At 38.3% G+C, this 16482-nt stretch overlaps 4 protein-coding genes across 4 annotated transcripts; all 4 read left to right on the top strand.

Moving 5' to 3' along the window:
- The first annotated feature begins 578 nt into the window (after window positions 1–578).
- Window positions 579–1514, top strand: LOC147254969 (olfactory receptor 52E4-like). Its single transcript, XM_086215037.1, has one exon. The coding sequence runs from the start codon at window positions 579–581 to the stop codon at window positions 1512–1514; it is 936 nt and encodes a 311-aa protein (XP_086071163.1).
- Window positions 1515–9643: 8129 nt separating this feature from the next.
- LOC147254968 (olfactory receptor 52Z1P-like) lies at window positions 9644–10603 on the top strand. The gene has a single exon (XM_086215036.1). It carries the CDS (start codon window positions 9644–9646, stop codon window positions 10601–10603), a length of 960 nt encoding a protein of 319 aa, XP_086071162.1.
- Window positions 10604–11932: 1329 nt separating this feature from the next.
- On the top strand, window positions 11933–12892 carry LOC147254967 (olfactory receptor 52E8-like). Its single transcript, XM_086215035.1, has one exon. It carries the CDS (start codon window positions 11933–11935, stop codon window positions 12890–12892), a length of 960 nt encoding a protein of 319 aa, XP_086071161.1.
- A 1749-nt stretch (window positions 12893–14641) lies between these two features.
- Window positions 14642–15607, top strand: LOC147254966 (olfactory receptor 52E8-like). The gene has a single exon (XM_086215258.1). It carries the CDS (start codon window positions 14642–14644, stop codon window positions 15605–15607), a length of 966 nt encoding a protein of 321 aa, XP_086071384.1.
- Window positions 15608–16482: the final 875 nt, after the last annotated feature.

Genomic DNA, 16482 nt, shown 5'->3' with positions numbered 1-16482 from the left:
CGAGATGTGATAAAAATTCACATTTCCAACAAAAGGACGACGAATTCATATTATGAGACGATCTTCTTTAAAGCCCTTTGTTTTTCATGTCTCTATGTTTGTGTGTGGTTGGTGGGGACGTAGAGAAGACATTCCATATTTTTCCAAAGCCCCTGGTGAGGCGAGGCAAGATAAACTTTGTGATCGAGAAGCTGGAGGCTCCTGGGAGCTCTCAGCGTTCGATGAAAACCCTCCTTATAAAGCTGCTCATGTTTTGGAGGGTCTCTGCATTAGCAGCGTGGCCGCAACCCTGCTACGTGTTTCATTTACTACAAGCTTTATTTGACTAGTAAATGTGTCCTTTTTTGCTCCCCTTTTACAGCAATAAACTGTAAATCCAATAAACCCCTTCAGATGTAAGCTACATCACTCTAATTGAAATTCAAGTTGAAGGGTTTGCATGTTTTGAGGCTTTACTTTGGTAAGTATCACTTTTGGCTTTGATGTTTCACTGTTTGCTGATAATGATGATTTCTTTTCATACATTCTTGTTGAAACCACTAACGATTTCTCAATGTTTTAGAAAGAAGAGAATGAAAATGGACAACCTGTACAACATCTCATCTAATTTAGTGCTCCAGGGCTTGAATCTCTCTTCTGAAAATGTCATTCCTGCCTTTCTTTTTGCAACTCTGAGCTACATGATCATACTTTTCTGCAACCTGGTTCTAATCCTCACCATTGTACTGAACAAATGTCTTCATCAGCCCATGTATTTTATTTTGTTGAACCTTCCTGTCAACGATCTCATAGGATCCACTGCGCTCTTCCTACAGATCATTAAGGAAATACTGACTAACAGCAGGACGATGCATTACTCATCGTGTGTTGCTCAAGCTTTCTTCATCCACATCTACGCCGCAGGAACTGTGTTTATTCTGACTGCTATGGCCTATGATAGATACATCGCCATTTGTTGCCCTTTGAAATACAACACTATCATGACTAATGCTCACATTATGAGAATAATCACAGTTATGTGGGTGGTTGATTTGATTTTAATCGGTGTGCTTTTTTGCCTGCTGTTGCGTTTACCGCTCTGTCGCTCCGAAATGACGCACGTCTACTGCGACAATCCATCTTTGCTAAGCCTGGTGTGCGCAAACACAACTATCAACAACATTTATGGTCTTTTCATAGTTGCTGTCACTCAAATCATAGTTAATGGGCTTATCTTATATACATATCTCCGCATTCTAATCACATGTTTCAAATCCAAGAGGTCAGACACAAAAGCCAAAGCTCTGCAGACGTGTGCTACGCATCTGACTGTTTTTCTTCTGCTGGAGTGTCTAGGACTTTTCACCATCATATCCTACAGAATAAAAAATGTTTCACCCCATTTGAGGAGATTCTTGGGTTTGTCCACATTAATTTTCCCGCCGACACTAAATCCAATCATCTATGGACTGAAAACCAAAGAAATTCGGGAAAAGATTGTGCAGATCTTTCATAATAAAATCATTCCCTTTTAATTCACTCTGGCCTTCGTTCATGTATGTACAAGATAATAACTGTCCCATTTTATAGAGAGTTCGGTACAGGATTATACTTCAACATCTGTCACAAAGTACATGACAGTCATGTATTCTGAGCCCTTAAAGTATTTCTAGTAAATGAGCGTTTTCGCTCGGGCTCAACGATTTTGGTAAAATCACTAATTGTACTGTTGCAATATGATGTGCAATATTTCATTTTCAGTTTTTCAATAATTTCATGCATTTTATTTTAAAGACCCTATAAAATGACAAAGGTGTAATTTCTGCAGGGGTCAGTATAACACAAGGATGTTTTATTAAGTCAGTAGAAATCTAGTGTGTTGGCAAGACTTCTCTGAAGAACTGCGATATTAAATAGTTTTTAGACACAAAATTAGCCTAAACCACACACTGAGCTTTCTGTGAGGGGAAAATTGCAGATGGCCATATTGTAATTATAATTGAATTTGGAGGAATTGTGCAGCCTAGTTTTCAGAGGGCTCGTTGTTGTCAAAAATACTGAACACTCTAAGTTTACAGCAAATGTCATGCTGTACAGTCTGGATACATTTATCACATTCTTTTTTATGCATGTGTGCAACATGCACATGATGTTCAAGGTGAACTTGCAGGTGTAGTTTCATTCAGAATCATTGAAATTTGTTCTGTGACAAATGTGAAATTACAGCACCATTTTTTGTACTCTAATGATGTTCTGGGTGTGAAAAATTAAAGAGGATAATTACAGTGAATTTGGACTTTTTTGTCTTTCTACAAGCGATACGATTGTGGTACACAGCACAACACTGGTATGCTCCTCTCAGGAGGGGCTCAGTGTCTTGCAAAATGTTCAATTTTTAATAGTAATTCAAACTCTCCTTGCCGATGACACATCCCCTCATGCCATTGCTTGAATCCACAATACTAAACCAGCAGAGGGCGCCATTGGAACATCCTTGGCCATTCATAGTGGTAAATATATCATTTAAAGACACTTTCCATTGTATTTATTTGGGGTCATTTGTGTAGTTGTGTACATGTAAGTTATGTCATCAAAGCACACTGCTGAACTAAAACTAGCAATTAAAACTAAGCATGAAACAATCAGGATTAAATACTTCGTGATAAATTCACTTGTGACATAAAATATAATGAACAATGCAGTTTTAAATAAACTGAATCTGTTTTAGTCCTTTGATCTCTAACAAAGAGAGAACAATCAGTATGTTCTGAAGAGGCCCAGATTAAAAACAACTACGATTAATGCTAACAACTTGATGACTTACAAAGAAGCAAAACTGTACAAACAGAAAAATTACAGGACAAGCACAAACAAATGAATGAAACAAAAAAATGCAGGTGATTCCACACAGAACAGAATGGTCTGATGGTTGGACGAGGATTAAAATGATGGGAATCTGGAGACTTCTTACCAGTTAATGTTTAAGCCAACCAGTTAAACATCTCCATCCATCCATCCATGCATTTTCAATACCACCTATCCATTAAGGGTTGTGGGGGGCTGAGCCTATCCCAGCTGACACTGGGTGAGAGGCGGGGTTCACCCTGGACGTGTCGGCATCTCGTCACAGGGCCATCAGGATCAATTCAGGGTTCAGTATCTTGCTCAAGGATATTTTCATATGGTCCCTGGCACCAAAGTGAGGATCGAACCAGTGACCCTTCGGTTGCTAGACAGCCATGCTACCTCCAACCTGGTCAGTTAAACATCTATATGGTATATATGGCTGATGTGTTCAACTCTGCTCTCGACTCTGCTACCGTCAACGAAAAACTTCATGTAGTTATTACGTTTGAGGGAATTGTGTTTATTTCTCCGGTAGAGTCCAGAGATTTGTAGGAACTGCAAAGGTGCATTTAAACTGCTCTGAGGCCTTGGCTGGCTGGGTCAACTTTGTGTGGGTTCTATGTACACAGTATAAGTATGCTAAAGTACCGGTGTCATCCCTAGCTTGTAGTTAGTTACTTGAACTGTGAATAAATACTGTTGAAACATCTGGAAATCCAGATCCAATTCTTTCCACCGAAGAACAGGAGACTCATCGTAAATTTGATAAAATGCGAAAAGTATATTCATGTTCTTATGTAAAATGTCACCTTCAGTTAAGTAACAAGCAAATTCTTGTTAGGGAAATTTACAAGTGTGTGGTCTCTTCTAGGATTCAGATGTCATATTTAAATGGGTTTAGTTTGAACACCACACCAATAAAATACGTTTATGGGAAATAATTAAAATAAATTCACATGGTGTGATGTGAAGAGAATTCACCAGGATATGGCTGTTAAGAAAACAGCAACACCGCATTGTTGCCACATGGTGGTGAAATTTGCTACTGCACACATCCAACAGTACAACTGTGTACCTTCCATGTACATCCCAATTATTACATTTCATTTTGTTCTATTGTACAGAAAGGCTTTGATCAGTGTATTATTGATATTAATATACGCAATAGAAGCAAATGATGTAATTTAGCTCAAGAGACAGAATGTGCCTGATTGCGTATTAATAATTTCCATCATCATTCACATCACTTTCACTGTTTATGAGCCGATTCATGTGATTGTCACGGTTCAACCTTCTTCTCATCTGAGTCACATTTGATACCTCAGTTATCCGAGCTATAATGGTGATGTGTAACTCTGCGCATGTACACACACACACACACACACACACACACACACACACACACACACACACACACACACACACACGCACACACACACACACACATTTGTAGTTATTCATTGAAAAGTTCCAGATCGTTCTTGACCGCGAACAATAAACGCTGAGGACTGAGGGTGATAATTAAAGGGATGATGTCATAAATGCCATACTGTACATACAGCCTGCTGCTCCCTCCTCATCGCACCAGATATTGGTGTGTCAGAGATGATTGACATGGCAACATGCAGAGAAAGTCAAAAGTTCTGCTGTTTTGCCACAATGTCAAAATAAAATTGTCTAGTATTGTAGATGATGAAGATACATAGGAGCTTTCATTCCAACAAACAGATGTCTGGAGACATTACAGGTCTCAGCACAGGACAAATGGAGGAACACTGGGTGAACCAGTTCCTCTCTATGAACCAGTTCCTCTCTAACTGAGATACTCGTGCTTTATCTAATTTTTCTATGTCTTCTTATATTTGTTTTTTTACATCAGAATTTCAAGGTTACTGTGACGCAGACGAAAAAAAATGAAGCAGTTGCCCAGGATGGCGAACCCTCTGTCTCATATATAAATTATGATTGTGTTTTTTTTCATGAGAGTGGGGCAGCTTCAAATCCACAAAATAGTTTCAGGCATTCACTAAAATCCTGAACAAAAGAGCAACCAAAGGTCTTAACTTTCAAGGTTGTGTCCATGGCAGCATTAGCCTACATATTTTTTTTTAGATATAAAACAAACTTGTTTCCTCATCATTAAAAAAGTCTCCAAGGTGCTGAATATGTAATTTAAATAGCAATGCCCCCATGATTGATTTAAAGAAGAGTTGTTGTGTTTTTTTTTTTTTAAATAATCATAAACTCTGTGTGCTGTGTGCCTAACTTTGTCAAGCCTTCATGCTCCGCTCATTAGTTCTCTTCATTGCCATATGTTATTCTAAAGCTCAAAGATTCATTCTGCTGTTAACGGTCAATTGATTTTTCTGATTATCAAATAAATGCTGCTGACTGAGCGGCACGGACCCCTGTGGGAGGTGGTCACTGGGCCCCAGCTATGCTAACCACTGTAAGTTCTGTCCTTTCATCATATTATCCTCCTCAAGAAGTAACATCCCTAAACTGGACTAAATTTAACTTTAGTATCTGCCGTCTTCATATGAAGATTCTTTGATGTGAATCCATCCTGATGATGGTCTTAGTTGGCGCAGTAAGTGTTTGGACTCTAACCAACCTGCTAACTCTGAATAGATGAGCTATAGAACCAAAACGATTAGTCCTTTATCTAACTGGAGTCTTCTGACGGCAACCATTCTCATAATAAAGGGTTTTGAATTTTGTAAAATGCCGAATGTTTACTGATCATATTTCCCCTTGTAAATTACATTTCTTGAGTAAACATCCTCAGCAATGATGATGTCATGTATTCCACACTTCTGATATGTGGTATATCTTGAATATTTGCACTGTGTGTAGCATGCATATGCAATACATTTTCACATAACTGTCATAAAGTTTTTCTAAATTCTTGAACCACGAGGACATTACTTTCAGGTAATGTTAACTTGGATCCCATCGGTACGTTCTGGTGATGTCATGTGAACTTTGACCCATCTATTTGCTGTATCATTGTTACCTCGACTCTGTAAATATTGTTTCTGTCGGTTCCCTCATTAAGTTAATGACTTCTTTGTTTATGGAGAGACGTGTCATTCTCCAGCCTCCAGAGTCGTGTAATCTCAGTGCTAAACTCTCTTAATGAACCTCGGAGGGTTTGGTGGCACATGGCAGTAAACAGCCACAGTATGTGTTTGGCTACTGTTTTGACACTGACACACAGGTGAGTTTAGAGAAGTTAAGTAGTGTTTTGAATATTCTTAGAGGAAGTATTTATTTTAAACTTTAAAGGCAATTTAATTTGGATGGTATGTCATTTTATGACATGCAAGTCAATGTCCTTTACTTTGAAAAACAAAAAATACAATTAAAAAAATAAGTGTGAAGATAAAAACACAGTTGTCATACCTCCATGAACATATATAACAGCTAGTAAAACCTCAAACAAAACACTGAAACTCTCGTGCAGCAAACTATCTGGCTGCCAGGCTACTATGACCCCTGAGCGATCGAAACCAGAACCCGTTATTAGCGTGAGTTCGTTAGGATATGACACCACTTTTTTTTCCTTGAAAATTTCTAGCCTCATATAAAGTGTCAAAAGCAAGTGTCATATAATGAAGATCTCATCTTTTTTGGATAGCTTCCATATCATGTGACCTGGGGAACCAACCAGATATGAGTTCCGGACATGAAACATACTGTATCATGAACGCCCTCAGTGTTGGGGGTATAAACTCTAGAGACAGACTTTCTGGGTCTAAAGAATTGAAGGAAATGGGGACAACCTGTTAACTTTCTGATGGGCAGCGTAAATCTTATTTTTTGGGAGTTTGTCATTAAAATTTCTCTTCTTTTTGAGTGATCCATTACCCCAGTAAAGGTGACACTTTAGGATCCCTTGTAACATGTCCTCTCCAGGTGGTGGTTAGCTTGTTATGATTGAGGAGTTGTTACCACGGCCGCCTGCCAGTGTCTGTGTGTCGGATTAACCTCTCACGCTTCTCCGGGCCCCCTTTCTTCCCCCAAATGGTCACTTCCAGTTGATCTATCTGAACCGACAGATCCACTACCTAAAAACCAATGATTTGCTGGATGTTTTGTAAAGAAGTAGAGCAACCTCATACGTATTCACAAGCACAGGTCACGTCATAGCTTGCAAAAAGATGATGCACAAATATATGCAGAGTGATTTATGTCTGCAAATCTTTAGCAGTGAATGTCCACTCTTGTATCAGGCAGGATTCAAACCTGAGTATCTTTGGTGAAAGTGACCTCTGACCTGCTATAAATGCTGCAGAACCTATGGACTGTGTCTGTTTACAGTTCAAAAACTTTCTTCGTGTTTCTGTCAAGAAAGGCTGAAAAAGGCAAGGTAGTAGCTCATCCTCCAATTTGGACAAAAGAAACCGACTCTGGATGGTAAAGCCGCTGAGTCATTTTTCATTGTACGTACTCATTGCCCAATTACATGGATTGGATATTGACACAAACAAAAATTAGCTAGTCCTTAATGCTAATAAATCCTATGATCATTTAGAAAAAACATATTTGAAGTAGATTAACATGTTTTGTGTGTGTTTCAAGTACTTTCCCCCCATTACAAGTGAGTTTTTCTTCAAAATTAACATATTGCACTATGTATGATACTTTGAACACGATAAATATGTATCTTGTCATGTACAACATGTCTGCTGTTGGTAAGATCAAAAACGTAGTTTTGTCTGAGTGAAAGCTTGATGTGTTGGAGCAACAACACTGTTTAGGTGTGAAGGGAAGCTAATTAGTGTCTCATTAACGACGGTCTCAGGTGTGTGATTAAAGGATGCATGTGTGGGCGTGTGTAAGCCTCCGTGTGTAACTACATGCATCAGTGCTCCACAGTGAATTGAATTCACCTGTTAAAACATTCTTACGCAATGTTGTTTCCCCTAATTGCATGTTTTCTTTACAAGCTTTTTAGTAGGAGTTGTTCATCAAATCACTTTTTTTTTTGGTGTAAAATTTTAGAATTACTCAGAGGTCCAAATACTTAAAAAAAAAAAATTAAATTATGAGGTTCAGTGATACCTGTCAATTATTAAGCTGGTGTATTTCTTCCTGTGGTTCCAAGTACAACAGCAGACATGTTTAGTTGACCACAACTTCCTGGGATCCGAATGAGTGGAAGTAATACACTTAACCATTATTCCACCACCCACCACCCACTTAGGGGGAAGAAAAGAGGCCTGGAAAAGAGTGAGGGGTCAATCCGACACACAGACATTGGCAGGCACAAAGTCAAGGCATGTAAGAGATGGAAGAAATAAATACATTTTTAAAAAATCACGAATTCAGAATGGAGATGCGAAAATGTCCAATTATACAATGAATGACTGACAAAAAAAACAAAACAAAACAAAATAGAAAGGATGGCGTACTAATAATGTGTAAAGTTTCATGAGGGGCTAATCTAGTTTTAAAATGTCCAAGAATATGAATTGAATCCATCAAAGCATTTAAGACTGTGTAAAAACCAATAATCCAGTATTGCTGCAACACAAAGTTTAAAACCATTAGAGATCCATCTTAGATGGAATTATGGAGAGCGTCAGCAGTTGCAGGGGCACAAAGAAAGCAACTACATCTGCAAAACCTGACATTTCACTCACGAAGCGCGCTCTCTTGTTGAACAAAAGACTAAAATAAGATCCAAATACAACAATATCACCAAAACGTGAATGGGATCAAGCTTTGACTGTGTTGAAAACCGCTATGGTTTCATTCGTCCTTCAGTTATACGGCGGCCATAAAAGGGAACTAACAAAATGTCTGGAGATACAATGAGCCAAAGATCTACTGATTTGCGTGTTACCCTGGAATTCTTGCTGCTCAGACATCCACTCTGATGATTTGTGCTTAGAGACCACCATTAAACACTGGGGACATTCACACTCCTCTTGCAGTATCAATTTAAATGCACCGTGGGAGTTTAACACTTTGCATTTGTTCACCCCTGCAGGATTTATAAATCATCAGAGTAATTGAATTAATGCTTCTTCCAAACCGACATCACATGGCGACACTTGCCTTGAGGGCAAAGAATCTGGCTTCTTGTTAATCATATATACACTCTATGATATAAATCTACCAGGAAATTAGAAGAGCCAATATTCTGACTGTCAATATTTGAATTACAGGAGGTTAAACAATCAGTGACTCCAGGAGGCGTTCTGGATACGTTCATCTTTGATGGACAGGCTTCAAATTGATAAAGTAACCACAATTAGTGTGACACGGAGTTTAACTGAGGGTTTGTTTGCAGTCCGCTGAGAATCTATTAGAAGTCACTCCAGCATTACTTCATGGGAAAGAGAGGATCCTTTAAGAAGTGAATCAGCAGGTAAATCCGCAGTGTTGGTGGTCATTCTGCTGAGAGGTGAAGATTCAAGTTACTGAGAGCCAGCAAACGCCTTTCAGTGTGTTTACATGTGTTTGATCATTAAGATAGTAAGATGCCTTTAACTTTTTGTTTTAAAGCAATTTCAAACAGTAGGAAAGTCGATAATTAGTATAGTTTTCATTTTGTGGAGGTTTAATTGTTTTGTCTACTGTATTTACCGTTATGTCCTTTCTTTTTAACAAGGGGTTTATAATTTCTTGTGTATGCACTTCAATATACATGTCTTTGATTAGTTCAAATGGCTTTTTTTCTTGTTAGAAAATCATTGTTTTCAATGCAATTCCCTGCAGCTCAAGCTGATTTATTTTAAGGTGTATTTCATCTGATGTGTTCCTCTCCATTTTTGTTTTGCAGTGTGTTTATATGCCCTTCTTTATCATGCCACAGGAAAATCTGAGCGTTGTGAGTGAATTTTTCCTGAATGGATTCCCGGGACTTTACCCAGAGTACTATGGCATTGCCTCTGCTGTATTGTTCCTAGTTTATTTCTTAACTATAGCAGGAAATGTTACAATCCTGCTGTTATTTGCAACTGACCGAAGCCTTCATAAGCCGATGTATTATATCATTTTAAATCTGTGTGCCTGTGACATTCTATTTAGTAGCACCACCCTCCCCAAGATCATCAGTAAGTACTGGTTTCAGTCAGCTACCATGTCATTCACTGCTTGCTTTGTCCAAATGTACTTTGTTCACTATCTTGGCTCAGTGAATTCCTGTATTCTCTTCTTAATGGCATTAGATAGGTATTTGGCGATTTGCCATCCCTTCAGATATCATCAGATTCTTAAAAACTCAACTATCAACATTCTCAGTGTTCTTGTGTGGATTCTTGCAAAAACAGGCCCTTTAATGATTGTGATTAGGGCCTACCCTCTTCCTTACTGTGCCTCCAACATCATCAATCACTGCTACTGTAATCACATCTCGATCACAGTGCTGGCGTGCACCAACAGAGCCCCTTATGCTATTCCTGCTTTTAGTGTTGCAATGGTTACACTGCTGGGACCTCTGACCTTTATCATTTTCTCATATACTTCTATAATTATAGCAGTACATAAGAAAGCAGGGTGGCAGGGCTGTCAAAAGTCTCTATCCACTTGTAGCACTCAGTTAATAATCATATGTCTGTATTATTTACCCAGATGTTTTGTCTATCTTTCCAGCAATGTTGGCATTAAATTTAGTCCTGAGATTCAAGTCGTAATTGTCATGCTTTACAGCCTTTGTCCCCCCATGATAAATCCTCTCATTTACTGCTTCAGAGCCAAAGATATAAGGGAGAGCTTGTGGAAGAAACTCAACAACAGGACGAGGCCACAAAATGCACAGATTTAGACATTTCTAATTATTTTAGCCGGTTTTCTTAGGAAGTGGGGCGGCGTGTGTCAGAGGTAGAGTGTCAGTCTAGCAACCGAGGGGTGACCATGTCCAAGTATCCTTGAGCAAGATACTGAGCCTCTAATTGCTCCTGATGGCCCTGTGACGGACTGGCGACCCGTCCAGAGTGAACCCCGCTTCTCGCCCATGTCAGCTGGGATAGGCTCCAGCCCCCCCCCCCCCCCCCCCCCCCATCCCTTCATGGATAGGAATGGATGCATTTTTCTTAGGAAGACAGGGAATCAGGTGACTAATTCCAAACCAAACCTGTCACACTGTTAATTGTGTCAGTTTGAAATAATTAAAGTTGAAACCAAATTCATTCCTCTACCCAAACATAAAAAATGAGACAGCACTCAATAACAATGAAAGCCATAAAGACAATCATTACAACTGTGCAGAATGTTTCTGGTAACATGAAGTTCACATGATGTGTGAAGTTGTTGCGTTGGTGTTTTTCAGAGCGCAGAGGAAGATGATGCGGCATGACCCATTTGCTGTACTTTGATTTTAATAAAAAACATCAATTCTTCATGTTCCCTGAGTTCTCTTTCTTCCCAGCTGACCAGTATGTCTGTCGTTTGTGAAGGGAAAACAAATGTGCAACTCATCTTTTCTTTCATCCATTTGACAGACAGACTGCAGGTGCAGTCCGGTCTTGGGCTATAGCTAGCTCCAACCGTTCGCTCCGTCTTCTTCCTAGGAGAGAGGGTGTTGTGATGCAATTTATTATAATAATCGATCAGTACATGGAGACACTTGCTGCAAACTACAAGCAGCGATGTTATTTTGCACACCTGACCGACATGCAGCCTTCACTTCCACTCTGTTTCTGTTGAAACTCAGAGATTAAAAAAAACAACAACAACATCTAAGAATTAATCAGGAACTAATAACGGAATTACAAAGAATCGAGCCGATAAAAAAAAAAAAAAGGAATGATGGCTTTGGTTTGTCGCTAATCCTCATCTAGTCCCTTTCCTCTTTGACAGGCAGGTGTTAATGAGCCTGGGTGTTCTTTGCAGGTAGATCCCACCCCAAACATCTCATTTGGAGTAGCATTTATAAGGTGCGGAGGAGTTCAGATGAGCAGATAGGGACTGGGTCGGGTACAATTCAGTTTCAGACTTCAGAATTCAGACTTTTAAACGTTCCAGTTAGAAATGTTTCAGTCACTTCATCTGCCGTATCTGCCATTCAGACAACTGTCTGAATGATGATTGATGACCAATTAGAATGTGCTAATTTCTTTTCAGACAACAATTTTATAATGTTTTTCCCACAGAAATGCTCATGGATGATAAGAATGCAACAACAATCAAATACTTCATAATAACTGGATTCACAGCGCTTGAGCCAATCTATTATGGACCCGTGTCCGCCGTTTTCTTCATCCTCTACTTGGTTATTCTTATTGGAAATATTTTTATATTAGCCTTTGTTGGATTTGAGAGGCGCCTTCATAAACCCACATATCAGATTTTCTGTCATCTGGCAATGAATGATGTGTTATTTGGGACCGTGACATTACCAAGAATAATATCAAGATACTGGTGGGATGATAAGATAACATCTTTGGGCGCATGTTTCACTCAGATGTATTTTGTTCACGCACTGGGAGCCATTAACTCTCTCCTTCTGCTGATTATGGCTTTAGATCGCTTTGCTGCAGTGTGTCTTCCCTTGAAATACCCTGTTCTAATTACAAATAACTCCATATCCATTGCATGTGGTTTGTCGTGGACTGTGACTTTTTTTAGGATGATGGGGGTCGTACTTCACGCCCTGACCTTGTCTTATTGTGAGTCTAATGTTATCCTGCAGTGCTACTGTGACCACATATCAATCACGCGCCTTGCGAGCGGTGGCGATATTCAATACGTGAAAACCATCGCTCTCATTCAAGCAATGTTGAGTCTCTTGGTTCCGATTTCATTGATAATATGTTCCTATGCATGTATTTTTGTGGTTGTTTTGAGGATGTCAAATGTAGAGGGACGATATAAAATCTTATCAACTTGTTCTCCACAGTTATTCATTTCGGGCTTGTATTACCTACCGAGATGTTTTGTTTATCTGGCTAATTTTGTGGGCTATTCTTTCAGTTTGGATGTACGTATGTTGCTGATATTGTTGTACAGCCTTCTGCCCTGTGCTATTAATCCATTTATATATTGTTTCAAAACGAAGGACATCAAAGAAATTTTGATGAGGAAATTTAAAACCGCCAAAGTTGCATTTAGGTAAGGTTCAAAGTAATACTCAACAAGTACATCGAGGTTTCTGTATAGCAAATATGCCAATTATTACTTCCTGTTATTATGTTCCAGTACACAAATGTTCTTTATGTGAAGCAATGTTCTGATGTTGTATGAAGTTCTAGGATGCTCCTGTGGACCGAGCACGCACTGTGGCCACGCCAGATTTCCAAATGACATGTACCCTAGCCTAAGCTAAGGGTTGGAAAGGGTTAATCAAACACAGATTTCTCGGTTTTTTTGTGTCTTGTAAGACAACAGCCAATAATTACGAACATAGATAAATTCTGACGTCATCAAATAAAAACAGGAAGATACAAACCCAGAAACTACTTACCTGCTTGTGCATTTTATTAACTTCATTCCTGGTTCACATGTTAGGTTAGTTTTCTTGCTGTGAAATAAAAAAAAATCATAATATGTATATAATTTATGATTTATGAAAATCATAATATGTATATAATTTATGATTTCTGTTATGAGTCAAGACAAGAAAAATACATCAAACAGAGAATCAGAAAAAATTGTCTATATTTCTAATTTGGAATCATACAAAAGTAATAACACAAACTCATAATTGACTCCTTTTCTTTTCTTAATCTTCTACAATATTAAACTGTTGAGAACTATCCAAAAGATTAATCTCAGCCTGGAGTTCCTGGTAGAAAAGTGTCACCGATGCTCATGTTGATATGCAGAATGCTGAAAAAACCCAAGACTCAAAATGTAGTCGGAGACAAGTTATTATTTCAATCAGTGTTTTATGTTTTTATTACATTAATTTAACTTTTCCAGGATTTGAAGCGTCCGGCTGGAAGTCATATCATATTGCATATTATATAATTGGTCAGGGAAACCAGTCAGGTAATTAAGAGGAACCCGCTGGTTCAGGTTCTATTAGCTTGGGAGAACTCATGAAAATTAAAATAATAATAATTATAATAATAAATGCCCTCAGGTTTGAAAACTCAATCTGTAAGGAAAAAAAAAAGATAAAAACCTAAAAACAGCAACAACAACAACAACAACAACAACAACAACAACAACAACACGTGTGCAGGGTGATTGAACCAAACCGATGCCACGTGCTGTTGTGTCAGTCTCAGTTAATCAAATCATGACAAAAAAATTACCAGTGGATTTTTACATCATCACAAAGAAAATACATAAACAGTGACTTATAGTGTAATTTGCAGTATTTATAAAAAAAAAATCTTTTCAAAAATATGTTTTTTTTTTTACATCTGGCACATCAAACTTTGCTCTTGGGCCCCACCTTGGTTTTTGTAATTTGGTCAGGCTGAGCGGAGAGCTCAGTATGAAGCCCAGAGATGCACCTGAAATGAATCCTACCTTACGAAACCTTTTTTTTCTCTGAGAGCAAAAGAGTGCACTTATTCTATTTCAAATGGATTTAAAGATTTAAAGTCCTGTTTCTCTGCTGCTGGGATCCGTTCCAAACATGTGACTCTTTGATTTACCTCGGCATCCTTGGAGGGTTGGTGACATCCACCTTGATATAAAGCTCATATTATCCGGCACCCAGACATTCTAATGAAGCCTCACACAGAGAGGTAACGTGGAAGAGTTTCAGCAGCCGTAGATGCACTTCGTTCATGGGTTATTAAATAATTTAAGAGTGTATTACACCATAGAATATGTATGTATTGTATGTATAGTTTAAGCAGGTGTTACTTTGTGCCTTGGTGCTGATGTACTTTTATTGTGAATTACAATTATGATCGCCAATGTCACGAGGATGAGAAGCTTCTTCATCCTCGGATTTCCTGGGCTTTCGTCTGACTATTACGGACCCGTCTCTGCTCTGCTCTTTTTCATCTACCTGGTGGTCGCAATAGGAAACATGTTCATTTTAGCATTTGTGATCAACGAGAAGTCTCTTCAGAAACCAACATATCTGGTTTTCTGTCACCTGGCGCTCAACGACCTTGCGTTCGGCACTGTGACTCTCCCAAAGATCATATCCAAATACTGGTTTGGCGATGGCGTCATTTCTTTTTACGGGTGTTTTACGCAGATGTTCTTTGTCCACTATTTAGGTTCAGTGCATTCCTTCATCTTACTGGTGATGGCCCTGGATCGATTTATTGCTATTTGTGTTCCACTGCGCTATACTTCCCTCATCACAAACAACATCACATTTATGCTATGTGGCTTTGCGTGGTTTATACCTTTACCTTTGATGATAGCTGTTGTACTCCATGTTCTCACGTTACATTTCTGCAAAGCTAATTTAATTGCTCAGTGCTACTGCGACCACATCTCTCTCACCAGTCAGGCTTGTGGTGAGGAGGTTAGAATAGTCGCTGTCACTTCCTTGTGTGTCGCCATGTTTTGTCTCTTGCTTCCTCTGGCGTTTATCTTGTTCTCCTATATTTCTATCATCGTGGTGATTCTGAAAATGTCCAACACTGCTGGCCGCAAAAAAACCTTATCGACGTGTACTCCACAAATATTCATCACCTGCCTTTTTTACCTTCCCAGATGTTTTGTGTATGTAGCGAGTACTGTAGGCTTTTCTTTCAGTTTGGATATCCGTATCTTATTGATACTGGTGTACAGTCTTCTTCCTGCTACTGTTAACCCGGTGATATATTGTTTCAAAACTCAGGACATTAAGCGGACTCTGATTAAGAGGCTGAAAAAAACTCGAGTTGGCTTTCAGGTAAAACTTCCATCTTAATAGTATGATGGTTGGTGAGGCTCACCGTCATAATCTGGCCTACACAGTTGCACTACAAAAAAAAAACAACTGAAAACAAAGTAAAAACACAAAAAAAAAAAACTTGCGTACGACAGGATTGTTTAAAAACAATCATCAGCAAAGCAGAGGCCTTGTAATTTCAGTTTTCCAAAAATTTGTCCTTAAACATTTTTTGCTGACAACATAATTATGTTACTTATTGAAACTAACACAAACAAGGTATTTAAGTGAAATTACCTGAAAAAGAAGTCAGCAGAATTGAATTGCTACGATTTCTTAAAAAAAAAAAATTCAATAAATTAGTTTTAATACATTTTAAGTTCAGCAAGTACACTTGTCTAAATTCACTTCAAACAATGCTGTTACATTTTATATTAATATTATATCATGTATAATATTTAGAATTCCTTAATAATGTACTTTGTCATAAGATACATCCAGAAAGTCATTCTTTGCTTGTCATAAAAATGATTTTTCTTTTTACTGCAAAATTGACAACTACGCTTGGTAAGACTTTTTTTTTTTTTTTTTGGAGAGCTCAGTTTTTAACACTCAGGCAACAATCCTGGTAAATTGTTATATCAGGTTCCATCAAGTGCGCTGAAAAGTATCACATCTCAGAACAGCAATTTGGTGAAATGAGAAAATAATGAAAAGGACATACGTTCAATGTGATAGAAGCTTAAGATGACATAAAATTAAAATAATTTTTACATATTTTAATTAGTGGACGGCTCAGATAAGAATTCAATAAGCACAGTTGATGAATCTAATAATAACTCTTAGCCATGTGTAAGCCCGTGGTAAGAATTACATTCATGTTGTACACAACAAACAATGCATTTTTTTTCCTA

Source organism: Aulostomus chinensis, chromosome 10 (assembly GCF_037954235.1).
Source record: "Aulostomus chinensis isolate RoL2024-O1b breed Wild chromosome 10, RoL_Achi_v1.0, whole genome shotgun sequence".
NCBI classification, from domain to species: Eukaryota; Metazoa; Chordata; class Actinopteri; order Syngnathiformes; family Aulostomidae; genus Aulostomus; species Aulostomus chinensis.
Note: the sequence above shows the minus strand (reverse complement) of the source record. Positions and strands in the feature narration are given on the sequence as shown.